The sequence below is a fragment of the Candida oxycetoniae genome, assembly GCF_023343755.2.
Source record: "Candida oxycetoniae strain CBS 10844 chromosome Unknown scaffold11, whole genome shotgun sequence".
Classification (NCBI taxonomy): Eukaryota; Fungi; Ascomycota; class Pichiomycetes; order Serinales; family Debaryomycetaceae; genus Lodderomyces; species Lodderomyces oxycetoniae.
In genome coordinates this window covers 261,972-280,231 of record NW_026055485.1, presented here as the reverse complement: position 1 = coordinate 280,231, position 18,260 = coordinate 261,972, and the positions used below count along the sequence as shown (strand labels likewise).

At 38.7% G+C, this 18,260-nt stretch overlaps 7 protein-coding genes across 7 annotated transcripts; 3 read left to right on the top strand and 4 right to left on the bottom strand. All coding sequences in view use genetic code 12, as the record gives it.

Moving 5' to 3' along the window:
* Positions 1 to 407: 407 nt before the first annotated feature.
* KGF56_004701 (diacylglycerol O-acyltransferase) lies at positions 408 to 2,216 on the top strand (the record flags this gene model as incomplete). The annotated part of the gene is made up of 1 exon (XM_049326168.1): positions 408 to 2,216. One exon carries the CDS (start codon positions 408 to 410, stop codon positions 2,214 to 2,216), a length of 1,809 nt encoding a protein of 602 aa, XP_049178356.1.
* Positions 2,217 to 2,268: 52 nt separating this feature from the next.
* KGF56_004700 (tRNase Z) lies at positions 2,269 to 5,394 on the bottom strand (the record flags this gene model as incomplete). Its single annotated transcript, XM_049326167.1, has 2 exons — positions 2,269 to 5,184; positions 5,392 to 5,394. The coding sequence occupies 2 exons, from the start codon at positions 5,392 to 5,394 to the stop codon at positions 2,269 to 2,271; spliced, it is 2,919 nt and encodes a 972-aa protein (XP_049178355.1).
* A 671-nt stretch (positions 5,395 to 6,065) lies between these two features.
* Positions 6,066 to 8,426, top strand: KGF56_004699 (uncharacterized protein; the record flags this gene model as incomplete). The annotated part of the gene is made up of 1 exon (XM_049326166.1): positions 6,066 to 8,426. One exon carries the CDS (start codon positions 6,066 to 6,068, stop codon positions 8,424 to 8,426), a length of 2,361 nt encoding a protein of 786 aa, XP_049178354.1.
* A 67-nt stretch (positions 8,427 to 8,493) lies between these two features.
* On the bottom strand, positions 8,494 to 9,267 carry KGF56_004698 (Mn(2+) transporter; the record flags this gene model as incomplete). The annotated part of the gene is made up of 1 exon (XM_049326165.1): positions 8,494 to 9,267. One exon carries the CDS (start codon positions 9,265 to 9,267, stop codon positions 8,494 to 8,496), a length of 774 nt encoding a protein of 257 aa, XP_049178353.1.
* Positions 9,268 to 9,479: 212 nt separating this feature from the next.
* Positions 9,480 to 12,608, top strand: KGF56_004697 (DIA2; the record flags this gene model as incomplete). The annotated part of the gene is made up of 2 exons (XM_049326164.1): positions 9,480 to 11,503; positions 11,873 to 12,608. The coding sequence occupies 2 exons, from the start codon at positions 9,480 to 9,482 to the stop codon at positions 12,606 to 12,608; spliced, it is 2,760 nt and encodes a 919-aa protein (XP_049178352.1).
* Positions 12,609 to 12,688: 80 nt separating this feature from the next.
* On the bottom strand, positions 12,689 to 13,834 carry KGF56_004696 (uncharacterized protein; the record flags this gene model as incomplete). The annotated part of the gene is made up of 1 exon (XM_049326163.1): positions 12,689 to 13,834. The coding sequence occupies one exon, from the start codon at positions 13,832 to 13,834 to the stop codon at positions 12,689 to 12,691; it is 1,146 nt and encodes a 381-aa protein (XP_049178351.1).
* Positions 13,835 to 16,843: 3,009 nt separating this feature from the next.
* Positions 16,844 to 18,249, bottom strand: KGF56_004695 (TPT1; the record flags this gene model as incomplete). The annotated part of the gene is made up of 2 exons (XM_049326162.1): positions 16,844 to 17,534; positions 17,906 to 18,249. The coding sequence occupies 2 exons, from the start codon at positions 18,247 to 18,249 to the stop codon at positions 16,844 to 16,846; spliced, it is 1,035 nt and encodes a 344-aa protein (XP_049178350.1).
* Between the last annotated feature and the right edge of the window lie 11 nt (positions 18,250 to 18,260).

The following is an 18,260-nucleotide window of genomic DNA, read 5'->3' as shown; positions in this document are numbered from 1 at the left end:
GTGGCACTGCTAATAGCTATTCGACATCACACAGTCTGCCTTCATCATCACCTTTTCCCCTCCCCCGCAATGGCGCCTGCGCACCCCCTAAATATTAATACGACTTGCATGAAGCTCATCCAAAATACATAAGCTAACCACTATACTGTTTCGCACCCGATATTTAATAAATCTATTAAACCTATATAGACAATTTCAAGTTAGATTGCCATACTGATTAAATTGTAGCACTATATTTTTTCTTTTCTCCTGTTGAGGTGGGGAAGTAATATTACCCAATAAGGATTGATAATTTTAAAGTTGTTCAGTTTTTGTCCACCACTGGTGATAATATATATATACATATTCATTCTATTTAAGGAGGGCTCTCTCCCCAGTGCTGCTATCTATTTTCCCCTTAAAAAGCAATGGTTAGTACCGCTTTGAGTCCATCAGATGATGTAAAGGAAACTGATTACAAGTCAAGTGGGAGTGGCTCCACTGCAGTTGACTCAGAAAACACCACCACTTTTAGTCAAATGAGGCACAGAGTTGATACAGCCAGTTCCACCGCTTCTACCTCAACTACAGACACTAAAATTTCTTCACAAGATACCCGCACTCTGTCATCTCGTCGCAAGCCCAAGAGAAATAGATCCTATATCAATGTTGCTCCACTAAATACCCCTTTAAGTCATAGGTTGGAAACTGTTGGGGTAATTTGGCATTGCATCAGCATCCCCTTTTTCCTATGCTTATTCCTCTTTTTGATCTCCTTGGGCTGGATAGTTTGGCTTACAATTATATTACCCTATTTCATATGGTGGTATGGCTTTGACTTGCACACGCCTACAAATGGCAAAGGTACTTATCGCGTTCGCAATTCAATGAAAAACCTCATCATATGGGAATGGTTTGTTAATTATTTCCCAATCAGGTGTTACAAAACTGTCGATTTGGAGCCTACGTTCGATAAAGTATTGTTGAGGGATACAGGAAGCTCGGAAGATGATGAACAAGACTTGATACTGGAGTCGCTGCTAACTTCATTGGACCATTTGTTCAAATTCTTGGGGTTAAAAAAGAGAATAAATACAGCAGACGATGCTGTACTGATAAAGTCTAATTCCTCAGTTTACAAAAAAGTTTCATCTGGACCTAGATATATCTTTGGTTATCATCCCCATGGAGTTATATCCATGGGTGCTGTTGGGTTATTTGGTACAAATGCCTTGCGGAATGAGCCATATGAACCAGTGCTGAAATGGTTGAAACCCTTTTTTCATGACCCTTCGAAACACACTCCTTTATTTCCAGGCATAGGCAAGATATTCCCTTTGACATTGACTACCCAATTCACAATACCATTCTACCGTGACTATTTGATGGCCTTGGGTATTAGCAGTGCCTCTGCTAAAAATATAAAGAGTTTAATCACTAATGGTGATAATTCCATCTGCCTTGTTGTTGGTGGCGCTCAAGAGTCATTATTGAATAACATGATTGCGAAAAACTCAAGGATAGGATATGGCTATAGGGAAGACAATGAGACTGAAGAAAGCGATGAAAAAAGTAGTAGCAGCAACAGCAACAACAACAGCAACAGCCATCAAACAAAAACAAGTGAGTCTCCACATCGCGAGGTAAAGTTGGTTCTCAACAAGCGTAAGGGATTTGTCAAATTGGCCATCGAACTAGGTAATGTTTCTCTTGTACCAACATTTGCATTTGGTGAAGCTGACGTTTATAGATTAACCGTCCCACCCCCAGGCTCGCTTGGCTATAAGTTCCAACAATGGATGAAAAAAACATTTGCATTTACAGTTCCATTCTTTAGTGCCAGAGGAGTTTTCATTTATGACTTTGGCTTTTTGCCATATCGCAATCCAATAAACATTGTTGTTGGAAAACCAATCCACATCCCTGAAGGAATCTTGCAGGATTATAGACTAAACCACCCCGAGGAATTCGAGGATGAGATTATTGACGCTAAAGGGGATTTATCAAAAGAAAAAGAAGAAGAAGATGGATCACCTTCAACGAAGATGGAAAAGACTGGATCTTTTACGGACTTTTTAACTTTAAAGAAGAAATTGGTTCCTAAACCCAGACCTAAAGTGCCACAAAAGTTATTGGACCACTATCATAAACAATACGTTGACGAATTGAAGAGAGTATACAATGACAACAAGGACAAGTTTGGATACGGAGAAGTTGCATTAAATATCGTTGAATAGAAGAGAAATCTAGCACAATTTTTTATTTTTTGACTTTTTTGCATTCTATATTCTATTTCTCTTCAGCCTTTCTTTTCTTACTCTTCAATTGGAACAATGATGCCATAAGAGGCCATTTTTGCTCTTGTTTATGAAGATCGCGATATCTTATGTTCATTAAATCATAAGCATAGCAAATGTCTATATTTTCAAAACTATAATCGCCATTGCTAAAGATGTTGGGGACTTTTGCCTCTCGCAACATCCTTTCGGTAATCTGGGCTGTACTTTGTAAATACTTCTTTTCTACACAGTTGTTGGAATACCCATATCTTGTACTAAAGTGGGTTAGTATCAATTTTGGACAATCCATCATTTTACAAACTGCCACAGCTTCAATCATTGTTGAATGTTTCTTGGCTATTGCCTCATCTAGCCATTGAGTATCCAAGGACGCCTCGTGTATTAACAAATCTGAGCCTTTACCAATGGTTGCAAATAGTGGATTCGGTCTAGTATCTCCCGAAAATGACACTGTAAATGTCTCATTCTCACTTTGTTTGAACTTGAAAGTGGACGAGTATGACCAGGGACAGTGCAATGCACGTACACATTGGATTGAAACCAATCCACAAGCCTCAAACATTTGGTTAATAAACTCTCTATCCACTGACTTTCGCAAGACCTTCTTTGCCGAAAAATCATGTGGCTCCAAGTTCTTCAGATCGAGTTTGGCCTCAAACTCATCAAGACTGAATGTTGAGTAGTCACCATATCTCGTTCCGCATGTAAAGTCTTCGCAGCTAAACATTTTCAACCTCGATAAATCGATAAAGTTATTGTATTTACCCTCAAGTTTATACCAATCTTTTATAAATGTAATAAATTGCCATGGAACAATTAAATACAAATTCGAATTCTCATCTTTATTTGTTTCAAACCACTTGCTCACTATTGAAACCATCCCCAAATGGTGGTCAGCATGTAGATGAGACAAATAAATTAAGCAAAGCTCTTTGAATATAATTTTCAAATCTTGACCATTATTGTGGCCAAAGTTTCTCAACATACTTCCCATAGTGTTTTCACCCACATCAAACAAAACTGCTCTATAAAAAACCTTTCCATCTTTTGCAAAGGGAATTCTCAACAAGTTTGAAAGAACATTACGTAAAACACTAGGTAAGGCTGAGCCAGTGCCCGGTGTGCATATATGCACCGAATCCTTGAGGTTTCCTATATTACTCTCATCAAAAAGATCAAATTTGCACTTTTTCATCTCTTCAAAGCTGGTAGGCAAATCAAGCTTTTTAACCTCGTCATTGAATAGCTGTTCATTAGAGGTTTTGAGTGAAGAAGTGTTGTTTGAAAGTTGAGCTCCATTTTCATTCACAACAACCTGTTGCATGGAATGGAGTCGATCAATACGTTCTCCTGAAAGTTTTTTGAAATCTTCCAGGTTTATTAAATTGAAATTTTCGTTCATGATTCCCTTGGAGGTTAGATGAAAAGTGGCAAAGCTCTGATTCATTATTACATTGTTTGATAGCAGCTTGTGGCTGATGTAATGATGGCATTTTTGTGGGAATTTATCAATGAATCTACTCTTGTACTCCTTCATGTTGAAACTCACTTCATCGCCGATAAAATGGTAAACTAATCCAACATTGTCAATTTCAAACCATTTGGTACTGTTTATAGTATTCTCATAATAGTCTGTACTCGGGATATCAATGAAAAGTATTTTAGGATATACCTTGTCAGGGCCTACAACTAAACTGGGATCGATGGTTTCTCCCTTGTCATTTAAAACAGAATTCCCCATCGTTAATTCTTTAAACAAGGGACCTGGCTTGACGCCCAATTCCTGGGCTTTTTTCACATCAAACTTACCCCGAATAGGAACGATAGATATAGAATATGATATCGATTTCTGCGCATGAGCTACTGCGGGAATACCATCCAAACTGACATTGGTGTGGAGTTGTGATTGGGTCGGGTCGGATTTGTACGATTCCGGGTCCCTGCTGTTTACCCCGCTTGTATCTCGTGGGAACATGAGTGAAGCTAATTTTTTGAGCTTGCGGGAGATTGCCTTTTCATCTCTTTTTGATTCTTGTGACTCTGGTTTCTGGTAATTTCGTGGCGAAATCTGAATCGGGGTTATTACAACCTCATCGTTAGCAACAATCGGTTGCTGCAGCAGCCGCTCCTCCTCGTCCTGCTCCTCTTCGCAGCTCAAAATTTTCAAATCGGTACCTTTTCTAAACACAAACTGCCTCCAAGTTGCTATGATATAGGATAGTACTCTGCTATTACCCACCAAAGTGATACCCTTCAGGGTAGCATCACTGATGGTCAAAATCAATCCCGCGAGTCCACCAATATCTGCCCAAGAAAACACCGTCCCGGTTAAAAAAATTCCTTGCATTTTGGGGAAACTCACTTCGCCCCCAATTGCCGTTATAATCCGTTGTGACCCTTCGGGAATTTTACCAAATAAATATCTCGAGCCACTCAAAGTGGTGAAATTGACCAAGGGCCGTGACGTGTCATCGGTTATATGGTTCACTGTTGTGAATTTGAACATAGTCGTATACACAGATTTTCCTTTACCCCGCCTATTCTTTGGCAAGACACTATTCTTTGACAAGGCACTATTCAGCAGGTCCAGCGATAAACCACTATTCTTCTTCTTCGACAATAAGGCACTATTCAACAGGTCCAGCAATAAGGCACTATTCAGCAGGTCCAGCGATAAACCACTATTCTTCTTCTTCGACAATAAGGCACTATTCAACAGGTCCAGCAATAAGGCACTATTCAGCAGGTCCAGCGATAAACCACTATTCTTCTTCTTCGACAATAAGGCACTATTCAACAGGTCCAGCAATAAGGCACTATTCAGCAGGTCCAGCGATAAACCACTATTCTTCTTCTTCGACAATAAGGCACTATTCAACAGGTCCAGCGATAAGGCACTATTCTTCTTCTTCGACAAGACTACACTATTCAACAGGTCCGACAGTAAAGTCTTTTCTTTCACTTTTACTTTTCCACTCAATGAATGGTTAATAATGCACCTAAGACATGCAAGAATGGCTCTATTCCGCCGTAAACGCAAACCAGCAATTTGTAACAAACCCGTATAATAAATTATAGCTACTATATATGAATCAAGGACTAGCTATCCTACCATCTAACCCTAATAATTGGTTGTTGAGAAAGAAGTTCACTACATCTCATCTCATCTCATCTCATCTCATCTCATCGGTATCATATCAGTGACACATGGTAGCACCGTTTCAACGTTTATAAATATCACAAGTCAATTAAAGAACCAGCAAGTGAGCCCTTCTTCTTCTTCTTCTTGTTGGTACTTTCCCTTCTTTCCCTTGGATAAGGTTGCTTTTAGAGAAGGTATATCGATAGCGGGATATTGGTTTTCAGTGTTTGTTTGTTTATTTGTTTGTTTGGTTGGTTGGTGAGATGACGAGTCAAGTATCGTTAGCGCCTATAACCTTGCCCAACTCGCTTTCAGCGAGTAATTTGATGCACGATTTATTCTGTCAGTATATACAAATACACCCAGAAAACAACCAGTATGTGCTAAAAGGCGAAGAGGAGAAGCAGAAAGTAAAGTCGTGGTTTAATTTACGGACCATGCCGTTAATTGGCCGGTTTCTTCCCGAGATTGATGAAAAAACAAGGTTGATAAATGAGCTCTTGGAGTATCAGAAATCAACAACTACTTATAGGGATTGGTATGAGATTTCGCTTAGGTTGGATGAGCTCTTGGGCAATAATACGTGGAAGTCTGACCCACAATCGGACATTTACGACTACAACTTGATTTACAAGCAGTTGAACATGATGAAACAGGCGCGGTTGAGAAATGACTATAAGCTCCTATTATATTACATTAGAACAAACTGGGTGAGGAATTTGGGAAATATGGGTGACGCAGATTTGTACCGTCACTCTTATGTCGGCACAAAAAAGCTCGTCGAAGAGTATTTGCAAGAATGTCGGCTTGCTTTGAATTATCTTGTAGAAGAAGGAAGTGCCCATTTGGACGATAGATACTTGTTGGGCATGTTGATCCAAACAAGAAAAAATATTGGTAGAACCGCTTTGGTCTTGTCTGGTGGCAGTACATTTGGAATCTTCCACGTGGGTGTTTTGGCAACTTTATTCGAAGCAAACTTGCTACCAAGAATCATTAGCGGGTCGTCAGCTGGCTCCATAATGGCTAGTATCTTGTGCTGTCACACCAATGAAGAAACTCAGGTGCTATTGCAAACAATTGCATACAGGAAATTCAACATCTTTGAGGTTTCTGATTGCGATCAGTCTCAGATACAGGGAAAGTTTAGAAAACTCTTGATGTTTCTTGGACATCTTATCAAATACGGGACCATGTTTGATATTGAAGCGTTGCAAGAAACCATGATTGGGTTTTTGGGTGAATTAACGTTTCGAGAAGCTTACAACAGAACCGGAAAAATTTTGAACATCACTGTTTCTCCAACGTCAATACACGAACAGACGCGTTTGTTGAACCATTTAACTGCACCAAATTGCTTTGTCTGGTCTGCTGTTTGTGCCAGTTGCTCACTTCCAGGATTCTTCCCATCTAGTTCTGTTTACGAAAAGAATATCAAGACCAATGAGATCCACGAGTGGAATAACGATGAGTCAATGAAATATATGGATGGCTCGGTTGATAATGATTTGCCAATTACAAGACTACTGGAGATGTTCAATGTTGATCACATTATTGCAGTCCAGGTAAATCCCCATGTTGTGCCGGTATTGAAAGTGTCAGTTAGCAACATTGGTGGAGAAGTAGAAAACGACTTGAGTTATAAACTCAAACACTTGCTCAATAATGCCTACGACTTTGTCTCTTGCGAGGCTATACACTATCTCCAGCTATTGACTGAACTAGACGTTTACAAAAATTTATCTAATAAAATGATTTCAATTCTTTCACAAAATTATTCAGGTGATATCACTATTTTACCAGAGTACAAGGTTTCTGATTTTGTCAAATTGTTTGAAAATCCAGACAGCGATTTTTTACTCGACTTTATTTGTCGTGGAGCGAAAGCAGCATGGCCAAAGATTTCCATCATCCACAATCATTGCAGCATCGAGTTTGGTTTGGACAAGGCTATAACAACTTTACGCGGGCGTATCATAACCTCAGCTAATTACACATTGGGCAGCGCTGGGAACGAGATCAAGAGAAGTCAGCTGTACTACAGATCATCCCATTTGCTAAACAACAATATGACTTCGTCCCCGGTATTGGCTACCGATGGTCTGTACAACACGGCACCAAACACACCAATGAAGCTCCAAAAGCGGCCAGCAGCAGTACGTCATAACACCAGTAACTTGCCGCAACGTAGATCAAAAGCGAGATCGACTGCATTTGAAAGTGCTCTCACCAAAAAGGGAGGCTCTTCCACTGCATTGGCTCAGTTGACACATGACTATTTCTCCGGTGACACAACATTAGTTGCTAATGATTCAGCATCTATACATTTTGCCAACGACAACCAAGCAAGACAACGAATTCGCAAGACAAGAAGTTCGGGTAATTTCTACAATAACAACAATAATGTGGAAAGAGAAGCAGTAAAAAACAACAAGGACGAAAACAATGAGAAAGCGAACCTTCCATCAAGATCGCGTTCTTTGAAAAACTCGTACATTGGATTGAATAGGCTTAAGGAAAAAGATCAGAGCAATAGTAGTAGTCAGGATTTGATGAATAAACTAGAACTGGAAAGGAAGAGCATTTTGAAAAATGGGAGCGAAACAAGAATGGATTTTTATGATAACAGCGATGACGATGTTTTACTTAAATATGGAGATGAGGAAGACAACTATGAGAGGTTAGCTGGACTGAACTCATCAAACGAGGAAGATGAAGATGATAATGGTAATGGTGATGAAGATGATGAAGAAGATGATTATTACGATGAAGATAATGACGCAGAAGTAGAAGAAGAAGAAGAAGAAGAAGAAGAAGAAGAAGAAGCAGAGGAAGAAGCAGAGGAAGAAGCAGAAGAAGAAGCATTTGCAGATAATATAGACACAACGAATAATGTTTCAGAAGAAAACCATGAGGTTATAAAGTCAGTTTCGATGGAAAGAGGAGTAGATAGTGTTGTTGACGATATTAATGCTTATTATGGACATGATGGTGAGCAATTTTAAAAAAAAAAACATGCTCCTTCTCGATCCTTGTTATATATATATATATATATATATATATATATATACCTTATTCTTTAAAAAAACTAATCAAGACTGGGAGTGTTAGCCCAAGTAAGGGCAATAGTAGATTTACTCTATTTCCTTGATGTGTCATTGTTGTTTCTGTATCGCTGGAATTAGGCATATCCCAAGAAGATGAGACATCAAACTCATTCATGACATGGTTGACGATGTAAAAGAAGGTACCAGCTGAAAACAATAGCAACAACCCTGTAACATAAAGGATATCTGTATTAAACACCGAGACGAATCCAATAGTTAGCCATGTAAAAATAGGCGTCAGTAGAGCAAAAAGAGCCAAATGCCAAACCACAAGTTTATCCTCTAAACCCTTCTTATTCAAAATTGTTCCAAAACTAAATGCAGTGGGGATGCGATGAAGAATAATAGCCAATAAAACCAAGGCATGAAAGGTTTTATCTGTGTCTAGAAACGAAGATCCCAACGAGATACCATCGACGGAGCCATGAACAATCAAACCAAGGGAGAGCGACGAGTTAAGAATCGACAGCAATGGAGAAACATTGACGATTGGCGATGGAAAATTGCCAATTGTGAAAAACTTGTCAACAAGATACATCATGGTGAACCCAAAAGTCAAAGGAAGTCCAATAGCCGATGATGTAAGCTTGTGCCCAGACTCATTTAGCACCTCAATCCCCTCGGGGAGTATAATCAAAAGTGAAGTTCCAAGTAATATACCAGTACTAAAGTACGTTGATAATGTCAAATTGGCATGGCTAGCGCTCAAAAATTTCATCGGCGCTAAACTAGCTGCCATGGTACATATGGCTATAACAGCTGTAACTACCAAGAGCTCCAAACCTTGAGCTACAACCAATCCCATCTCTCTTTCCTTCCTCTTTTAACTCTAATGGAAGGAGGACCCTTCCCTTCCCTTTGCTTTTTTATTTGTGGATCGGAGTTCTTTAAAAAACGCGTTTCTAGATTTGAAAAAAAGGAGCTCTTGATGGTCAAGAGTTGTTCAAAGAGATGGATAATGAGGAGCATAGAGCAGCTGTGGTGAAGTTCAAAGGTGGGGATTATGTGGGGGCGCTTTCGCTATTCAATAAGCTTATTTATAAGGTGAAACAGAGCTCTTTTATAACAGATTTACCATTGGGAACTTTACTTGACCAGAGAGCTGCGACGTATGAGAAATTGGGTCAGTACAATCTTGCTTTGAAGGATGGCAGGACGTTGATTGAGAGAGATCCTGGTAATTGCAAAGGGTACCTACGTGTAGGGAAACTTTTATGCTTGCTCGAGAGGAAATTCGAAGCGTACAAGGTATATCAAGAGGGTATATACGTGATTGGCAAGTTGAAAATGGAAAAGAAGCAGATGAAAAATTTCAATCAAGGGTTATTTTTGAGTCTAAAGCAACAGTACAAGTTGATAAATACAGAGCTCAAGGAGCAGAGGACGCATGGTATCAAGAGAACTGCTTCTCAACCGATGAAAATAGAGCCTATAAAGAGAACTGCTTTTCAACTGATGAAAATACAATCTTCTTCTCAAAGTGATTCTTCTCAAAGTGATTCTTCTCAAAAGGTAAAGAGAGTCAAAAGCAAGTTATTAGATCCATTTCTTTACTTGTCACCGGAAATTATTGCATCTATTTTCCGGCTAATTCCCGAGAGTCAGATTTACAAATGCCTTTTGGTGAGTCAAACGTGGTATTGCATATTGTTATCATTGCCCGAATTATACAATTTTGATTGTAAAAGAAGCATCACCTATGAGGAATACTCTTGTGGTTTGACCTTTTTCAAAAAAGTAGCATCTTATTCCACTTCAAAAGAGATTAAACGGATCAAGATTAACAATGTCGCAAAACAAAAGATAACTCAGGTGCTTCTTTCCTTGGTCAAAGAACCCCAAGCACCTATCTTATCCATTGATGTTCTGGACTCATTTTTCAACTTGCAATTGTTTTTTGCAGTTATGGCTAAGGCCAATTGGAGATTGAACAATTTCCAAAAGTTGCAAAGTCTAAAGTTGGGTATCAATTGTAGTATCAAGTATCCTCACATCCTACTTAATTTGTTCCCTAGGTTAAAGGAGCTTGAAATCTCAATAATCTTACCCGAAAATAGCTTAATGAGCTTGGTGCCTATTCATGATAAAAAGTTCAAACAACTTAAGGAGAACAAGGGCAAAGAGTGCAATTTAGAAAAATTGAAATTAGTCAATCACCATCAACTATTAAAAAGGGAAGGGGTGGCCATTTCCGCACAAACTTATAGCCCCTTCCCCGTTTTGCTTGATCATCGCTTCCCATCCCTCACTGAGTTGACTCTAGTGTCGTTCAATTTCAGCAATCATTTGCCCCAATTTGGTACATTTCTAGCTTCCCTAGACAAGTTGACTACATTGTATTTGGAAAATAACGATGGGATAGATTTACTCACAATACTACAAGTGTTTTTAAATTATCAGCCAAAGTTTAAATTGAAAAGCTTTACTCTTCGAGAAAATTGCATTACATCATCGATCCCACTTCAGCAAGTGTCTGAATCTTATCTCACACAATTCACAAATCTAAATACGCTTGATTTATACGGAAACTGTCTTACGAATTCAGGTTTATTCAAGATTCTCAAAGTATGCGGAAACAAGCTCGTCTCACTCAATATAGGCAACTCATACTATCTCACTTTTGCATTGCACTCACCGAAACAGCTTTACATCAAGGATATAATCAATCTTTGTCCAAATTTGTCTTTCTTGTATCTAAATGAAATGAATATCGATAGCGCTGCAATGTTGCAGTTGCCCAAAAATTTTGGTGACAACTTAAAAGTGCCATTGAAATATTTGGATTTAAGCTTCAATCAGTTTGAAGGGATTGACTTGATACGGTTTTTGGCAAGTATTGTAGAGAAGTTGGAAGGATACTTGGAAACATTGGTGGTGCATGGATTGCCCATAAAAGAAGACACATTAACTTACTTGAAGAAAAAGAGATGGGTGTTGAACTGTATAAGCGATCCGCAAAGAGCGCGATGGAGAATGTATGGGATAAATAGCTGGATACAATCATGATTTTGAGGAGCGGAGAGGAAAAGAGGCGAATACTAGGTCATGAATGGTGATTACTCGATATTGGCTTTTTGCTATAAAGATTGAAGCAAAACAAGAAATTAGAATTAAGGTGCAGAGTATTGCTCCACTATCTCGCCCTGCTCGATAATGTCATAACAAGCTACTATGTGATGCTCCACTATCTCGCTCTGCTCGATAGTGTAGCGGGTTCCTCCTCGTCTCGGTTGGTCGCGCGAATCGACGGAGGAAAAGTGAAAAAAAAAAATTTAAAAAAAAGTCGTGATATATGAATAGCGATGAGCTTTAATGGCAATTACAAGAAGCAAGCTACATTGTAGCGCAAATACTACTGAGACTAATACTTTAACAAATCCTGATGAGGTTTCTTCTGAGAATATATTAGGCTACAGTAAATCAAGACAAGATACATCCATTTCTGAGGCAAAACCAAGGAAAAAAGTATTTATAGATGAGGATGATAAGGATGATGAGGTGCCGAAAGATACACCAATTTTAAATGTTGAGGCAGAAAGCGGACCAGGAGGTAATCCAGACTTGAATTCAGATTCTGACTCAGATTCAGATGACGCACCAGAAGAAGAAAACATCAATGCAATCAAGCAAAAAGCTATAAGCGAGCAAAAACAAGAACAAGAACGACAAGTTGCTTTACAGAAGAGATTTAAAGAACAAAGGAGATTAAAAGATGAACGAAATAGATTACAACAGGAAAGCAAAAGGAATAGGCAAGCTGAAACCAAAGAATCAAGTTCATTACCTGACGACATTGAGAGTTTTATTAAAGAACAGCATGTAGCACCAATAAAACAACAAAACACGCATATAATTTTGAAAGATGAAGAGGATAGAGATTCATTTGTTAATAAAAAATCAAAACTTGAGCAAAAATTAAGGCAATTGAAAAAGAGTAAACAAAGTAGTATAAGGAAAGGACCAGTTTGGGTTCAGACCCAAAATTTTGCAAGCAGTAAGAAAGTTGTACCCATAGGAGAAGCAAAAGTTTTGAAGAACAAAGCAAAGTGGCTTAATAGAAAATCAGTCAATAGAAAGTAATACGATAATCCACCCATGTATTTGTCAATAGAAAGTAATATGTTAATTTACATCCATGTATTTGAAATGTATACACAATACTAATCAATGTCAATATCCTTTAATCTCAACTTTAAACAATACGGACACATCATATGGTCGCACCGATGGCAAGTAAACCGTGTAGGTATATTCAAAATGACTCGATCCTGATACTCTATTAAATTGTTGTTGGAATTGTTCAAATCAAAATGTAGAGGTGACAAAACAGGAATATAAGGGATATTTGAGGGACTATCTGGACTTTTCAGGTCTTCCTCGGATGTTTCTAGTCTTCTCTTTGCGCGATTATTTTCTGACAAATGTGCTGGTTTGCCATCCACTTTTTGCTGTTGCTGCAACTGCAGCAGCTTAGAATCAAAACAATTGTTGGCTTTTGCAATTGTAGGTGATATCGTTTCCTTGTGGTCTCGATATACAACCAGACTATAATATTTTAAGCTGTCAAATATGTAATTAGACCTTGGATTGGTGGCAGATGTCCAATGCGCCAGCAGAGAAGTAGCATCTGCATTCTCGATAATTTTGGCATTGGCTGCCTCTGTATTCTCAATATCCTTGGAGTTGGCTGTTTCTGCATTCTCAATATCCTTGGAGTTGGCTGTTTCTGCATTCTCAATATCCTTGGAGTTGGCTGTTTCTGCATTCTCAATATCCTTGGAGTTGGCTGTTTCTGCATTCTCAATATCCTTGGAGTTGGCTGTTTCTGCATTCTCAATATCCTTGGAGTTGGCTGCCTCTGTATTTTCAATATCCTTGGAGTTGGCTGCCTCTGTATTCTCAATATCCTTGGAGTTGGCAGCTTTTGTTTCGTCAACGTCATCTTTATACAATACAGAGCCATAAGATTGTCCGCATGAACAGCAATACCATTGACAAATCTTGTTATCCGAAGTCAAACCCGTGTGTAGTGGCAATTTGGAAGAGAATCGAGCATTCTTTTCTTTGGGAATGCATAGGGATAATTTGGACGATTTTGGGGACAAAGGAGTTGCTCTTGCAGGACTCTGGGTTAAAGGAGTTACCCTTTTCCCTGGGCTTTGAGCATTTGAGTTTGTTTTTGTTGTTGCATCCATTATCGGGTAAAAAGAAAATGTCTTGTTCCGTTTACGCCTTGACACAGCTGAAACATTACTAGACGTGGTTGTAGTCGAGTCTATCGTTTTCAAAGGTTCTTCAAAGAACATGCACTTGGGATGTTACTCTGTTGTAACTCAATCTTTCAAAAAAACCTGGGGTAATATAAGATTAGTTTCAAATGCCAGCAGCTTTGGGGTGATTAGCAGCTTCAAATGCCAGCAGCTTTAAAAGATTAGCAGCTTCAAATTCCAGCAGCTTTGAGGTAATTAGCAGCTTTGAGGTAATTAGCAGCTTTATGTGATTAACAGCTTTATGTGATTAACAGCTTTGAGGTAATTAGCAGCTTTATGTGATTAACAGCTTTATGTGATTAACAGCTTTGAGGTAATTAGCAGCTATAAAAGTGTCAATAGTCACTAGAGTCTTTTCTTTTACTAGTGTCAATATTCAATGGTGCTTTACTATCTCGTTCTGTTCGATAGTATCAGTTTATCAAGGAAAGTGAGGGGATGCTAAATGTACTCGTATGTGGACCAATTCATGAAATCATCACTCAAGCAAATCAATGTTGAAATTTCATGTCATTAGAAAGCCAACAAAAAAAGAGAAAGAGGAAGATGAAGCAAGAGGAAGAAGAAGAAAGAGGAGGAAGAAGAAGAAGAAGAAACCAAAAAAGAAATAAAGAGGAATGACCTTGTCAATATATAAGCTTCCAACTTTTTTACTTTGTGACCTAAACTCATTAGAAGATATATTTGTGTTGGAAGATCGGAACATTGACCAGAGCGAGATAGTGGGAGCAGCACTCTATAGCAACATATTAAATATATTTGTGTATGTCAATTGGGTCAATGTTGTATATTCAATATGCAACGATTATATTTTACAATTTCCCAATTGGTAATTTCTTCCTCTTTCCATAAAATAGCCATTCAAATCTGGGCAAAGAGACAATGGCTCTGTTGTAAAAGCTTACCTCTTGATGGAAAAGACTCTAGATTTGAATTAACCATAAGAAATTTATTGGTCCAGACACGGGGTTGAAATGATCTAGAATCGGTTACTAGGCAACGACTCACAAAGTCTGTAGCATCTAAAAAAAAAAAAAGAAATATAATTAGGGAAGAGCACATATGAAGAGGAAAACAAGGGAAAACAAGGGAAAACAAGGGAAAACAAAAGGGGAGAAGTAGATGAGGAGGAATAGATGAGGAGAAGTAGATGAGGAGGAATAGATGAGGGGGAGATATTGAAAGCAACAAGCTAGCAAGTGTTGCTGCACTATCGAGTAGAGCGAGATAGTACACAACCAAAGAAATAGAGTCACTGTTGCCAAGTGCTGCTCGATAGTGTCGGAGTAAACCCTTGGAAACTCGTAGAATATCTCTAGTAACACTATCGACACTATCGACACTATCGAGCAGAGCGAGATAGTGGAGCATTGAATATTGAAAGTAAAAGATTAGACTTTAGTGACACTATCGAGCAGAGCGAAATAGTGGAGCACTATATTGACACTAGTAAAAGACTTTAGATAAAAGACTCCAGTAATACGCACAGGGGTTTCTTTGAAAAAAACACTATCGAGCAGAGCGAGATAGTGTCATTAGTCAGTGTGCTCCACTATCTCGCTCTGCTCGATAATGTTGCCCTGCTCGATAGTGTGACTCTACTCGATAGTGTGACTCTAGCTAATAGCAATGAATGACATTTTGGTAGATATACTTTAACAAAATCGAAATGTATACTATGGCTGGTTGTTTTATGCCTTTTAATCATGTATACATTGATATGTTGTTTCTGTGTCACATGAACAAATTTGATATACGAAAAAGAGACTAGCCTATTTTTTTAGATCTAGATCATGAAAATGTAATCTAGACCGACACTGACGATACTATCGACACTATCGAGCAGCACCTAGCAACACTGACGATACTATCGACACTATCGAGCAGAGCCAAATAGTAGAGCAGTATTGACTAGTGACTCTAGTAAAAGACTCTAGTAAAAGACTTTAGTGACACCCGTAAAAGACTCTAGATAAAAGACTCTAGATAAAAGACTTTACATAAAAGACTCAAGTTACGCTATCTCGCTCTGCCCGATGGTGAAGCAACACTTTATAGCTTGTCACAACACTATCTCGCTCTGCTCGATAGTGTTGCTTGATGATCATTAGTTAGTGTGCTCCACTATCTCTGTTCGATTGTGGGTTCTAGATTAAACTTTGTTTGATCTTAAATTGTAAAAAGAAATTACATTTTCATCTCCACACACAGAAGGAGAAAGAAGTACACAGATACGCTTATATCTAAAGTTTAAAAAAAAATTTCCTTATTTGATACCCACTATCGAGCAGAGCGAGATAGTGGGGCACAGTTAAATACACACTGACTAGCTGCCACCGACACTTTGTAGCTTATTACAACACTATCGAGCACAGCGAGATAGTGCAGCACAATTGAATATCAACAGTATATAATCAATATAGTTTATACACCGACTAGCTGCCCGCTATTTGGCTCTGCTCCGTAGTGCAGCACAATTGAATATCAACAGTATATAATCAATATAGTTTATACACCGACTAGCTGCCCGCTATTTGGCTCTGCTCGGTAGTGCAGCACAATTGAATATCAACAGTATATAATCAATATAGTTTATACACTGACTAGCTGCCCGCTATTTCGCTCTGCTCGGTAGTAGAGCGATCAAACCCGTGTGGTTTTCTCTCTTGGCTTTATATTCATCGCACTTGCTGTAAAGCTTTTCATAAAAAAGCGTGCATCTGTATATCTGTGGAAAGAACATTTGACTCGAATAAGTTATTCAGTAATACTCCACTAGCTCGGTTCGCGAAATTGTGTCGCTAACGTCGGTGCAGTCAATGCTGCTCCACTAGCTCGCTTCGCGAAATAGTGCCGCTAACGTCGGTGCAGTCAATGCTGCTCCACTAGCTCGCTTCGCGAAATAGTGTCGCTAACGTCGGTGCAGTCAATGCTGCTCCACTAGCTCGCTTCGCGAAATAGTGTCGCTAGTGTCAATAGTCTATCTACTATCGACCAGACTGGTTTCACTCGTCTAGTCTCTCTCCACAATCTCTCTCCACTCGTCTAGTCTCTCTCCACTATCTCGCTTCGCTCGATAGTGTTGATAGTGTCGATAGTGTCGATAGTGCCGCTAGTGCCGCTAGTGAGATCCACAATCTTGTCAATACAATCCAATTCAATCAAACCGTCCTTATTACCACAACACAAAATAACATTGTTTGCACTTTTCCAAAACTTCAACCCCTTTTCATCAATACATTTATCTGTATTAATATAAATCAAGCAGTTTGCTGTCTTGCGGATTCCTGATAGCGACTGAAATTTCTCGCAAGTCAAGTGTATATGATTTCTATTCATCTTACTTAACCCACCAGCCCGCTTAATCATCGGTAGCTTTTTCTTATATGTGCCATGAAAAATTTGTAGTCTCGATAATTCTTCTTTATTCATTGGTTCGAGCTCACCTGAAACTTGTGGTATAGAATGACCTTGATTTGCACATATGGCATCTTTTTCCAAATTTATATGAAACCTCTGTTTATTGTTTTCTTTTACTACTCGTTCAAGATCTTCTCTTGTCGTCTTGAAGCTTTTCAAACGTTGATGTTGTAATAGCTGGGGAATTGAAATATACCCTTGGGCATTGATATCCAATTTTTCTTTGAGCGCCCCGTGTCGAAGCAAATATGACAATGTTTTTGAAATAAGAATGTCTCTTCTACTAGCTTGATCTGATCCCGGTGTCATCACAACTCTAGATACAACTACCTGAGGAAACAACAAAGGTTTTTCTATAAAGTTTTGGTATATTTTTTTTTCACATTTGTCACTAAACAAGTTTTACTTGTAGCATCTATACAAAGTTGCCCCTAGATACAGATTCTAGTTGCCCCTACTTACAGGTTCTAGTTGCCCCTAGATACAGGTTCTAGTTGCCCTACTTATAGGTTCTAGTTGCTCCTACCTACAGGTTCTAGTTGCCCCTACTTACAGGTTCTAGTTGCCCCTACTTACAGGTTCTAGTTGCCCCTACTTACAGGTTCTAGTTGCCCCTACTTACAGGTTCTAGTTGCCCCTACTTACAGGTTCTAGTTGCCCCTACTTACAGGTTCTAGTTGCCCCTACCTACAAATTCTTATGCTTTTACTCTTCAACCCACTCAAACTCCCAATCTCATTCTTTTCCTGTTTAATACTCTCATTATCCCCTAACTCGGTCTTATCATGAAAATTTAATAGATATTTCCCATTTGGTTGTAACTGGCCTTGAACAACATTCTTCAAAAGAAAATTACCAACTTGGTTCAACTCATCAACCGCTTGCGAAATCTCATTCTCCTTGGTCAAATTTGCTTTTTCAAGTATTCCATTCTTGATGCGTAGTTTCGCCTCTTGTTTCACAATTATATCATTTTTAAATACTACATTTATTGACCTTAACGCATTCTTGTAAGCCGCTTTTGCTGACATTGGTAAAGCAA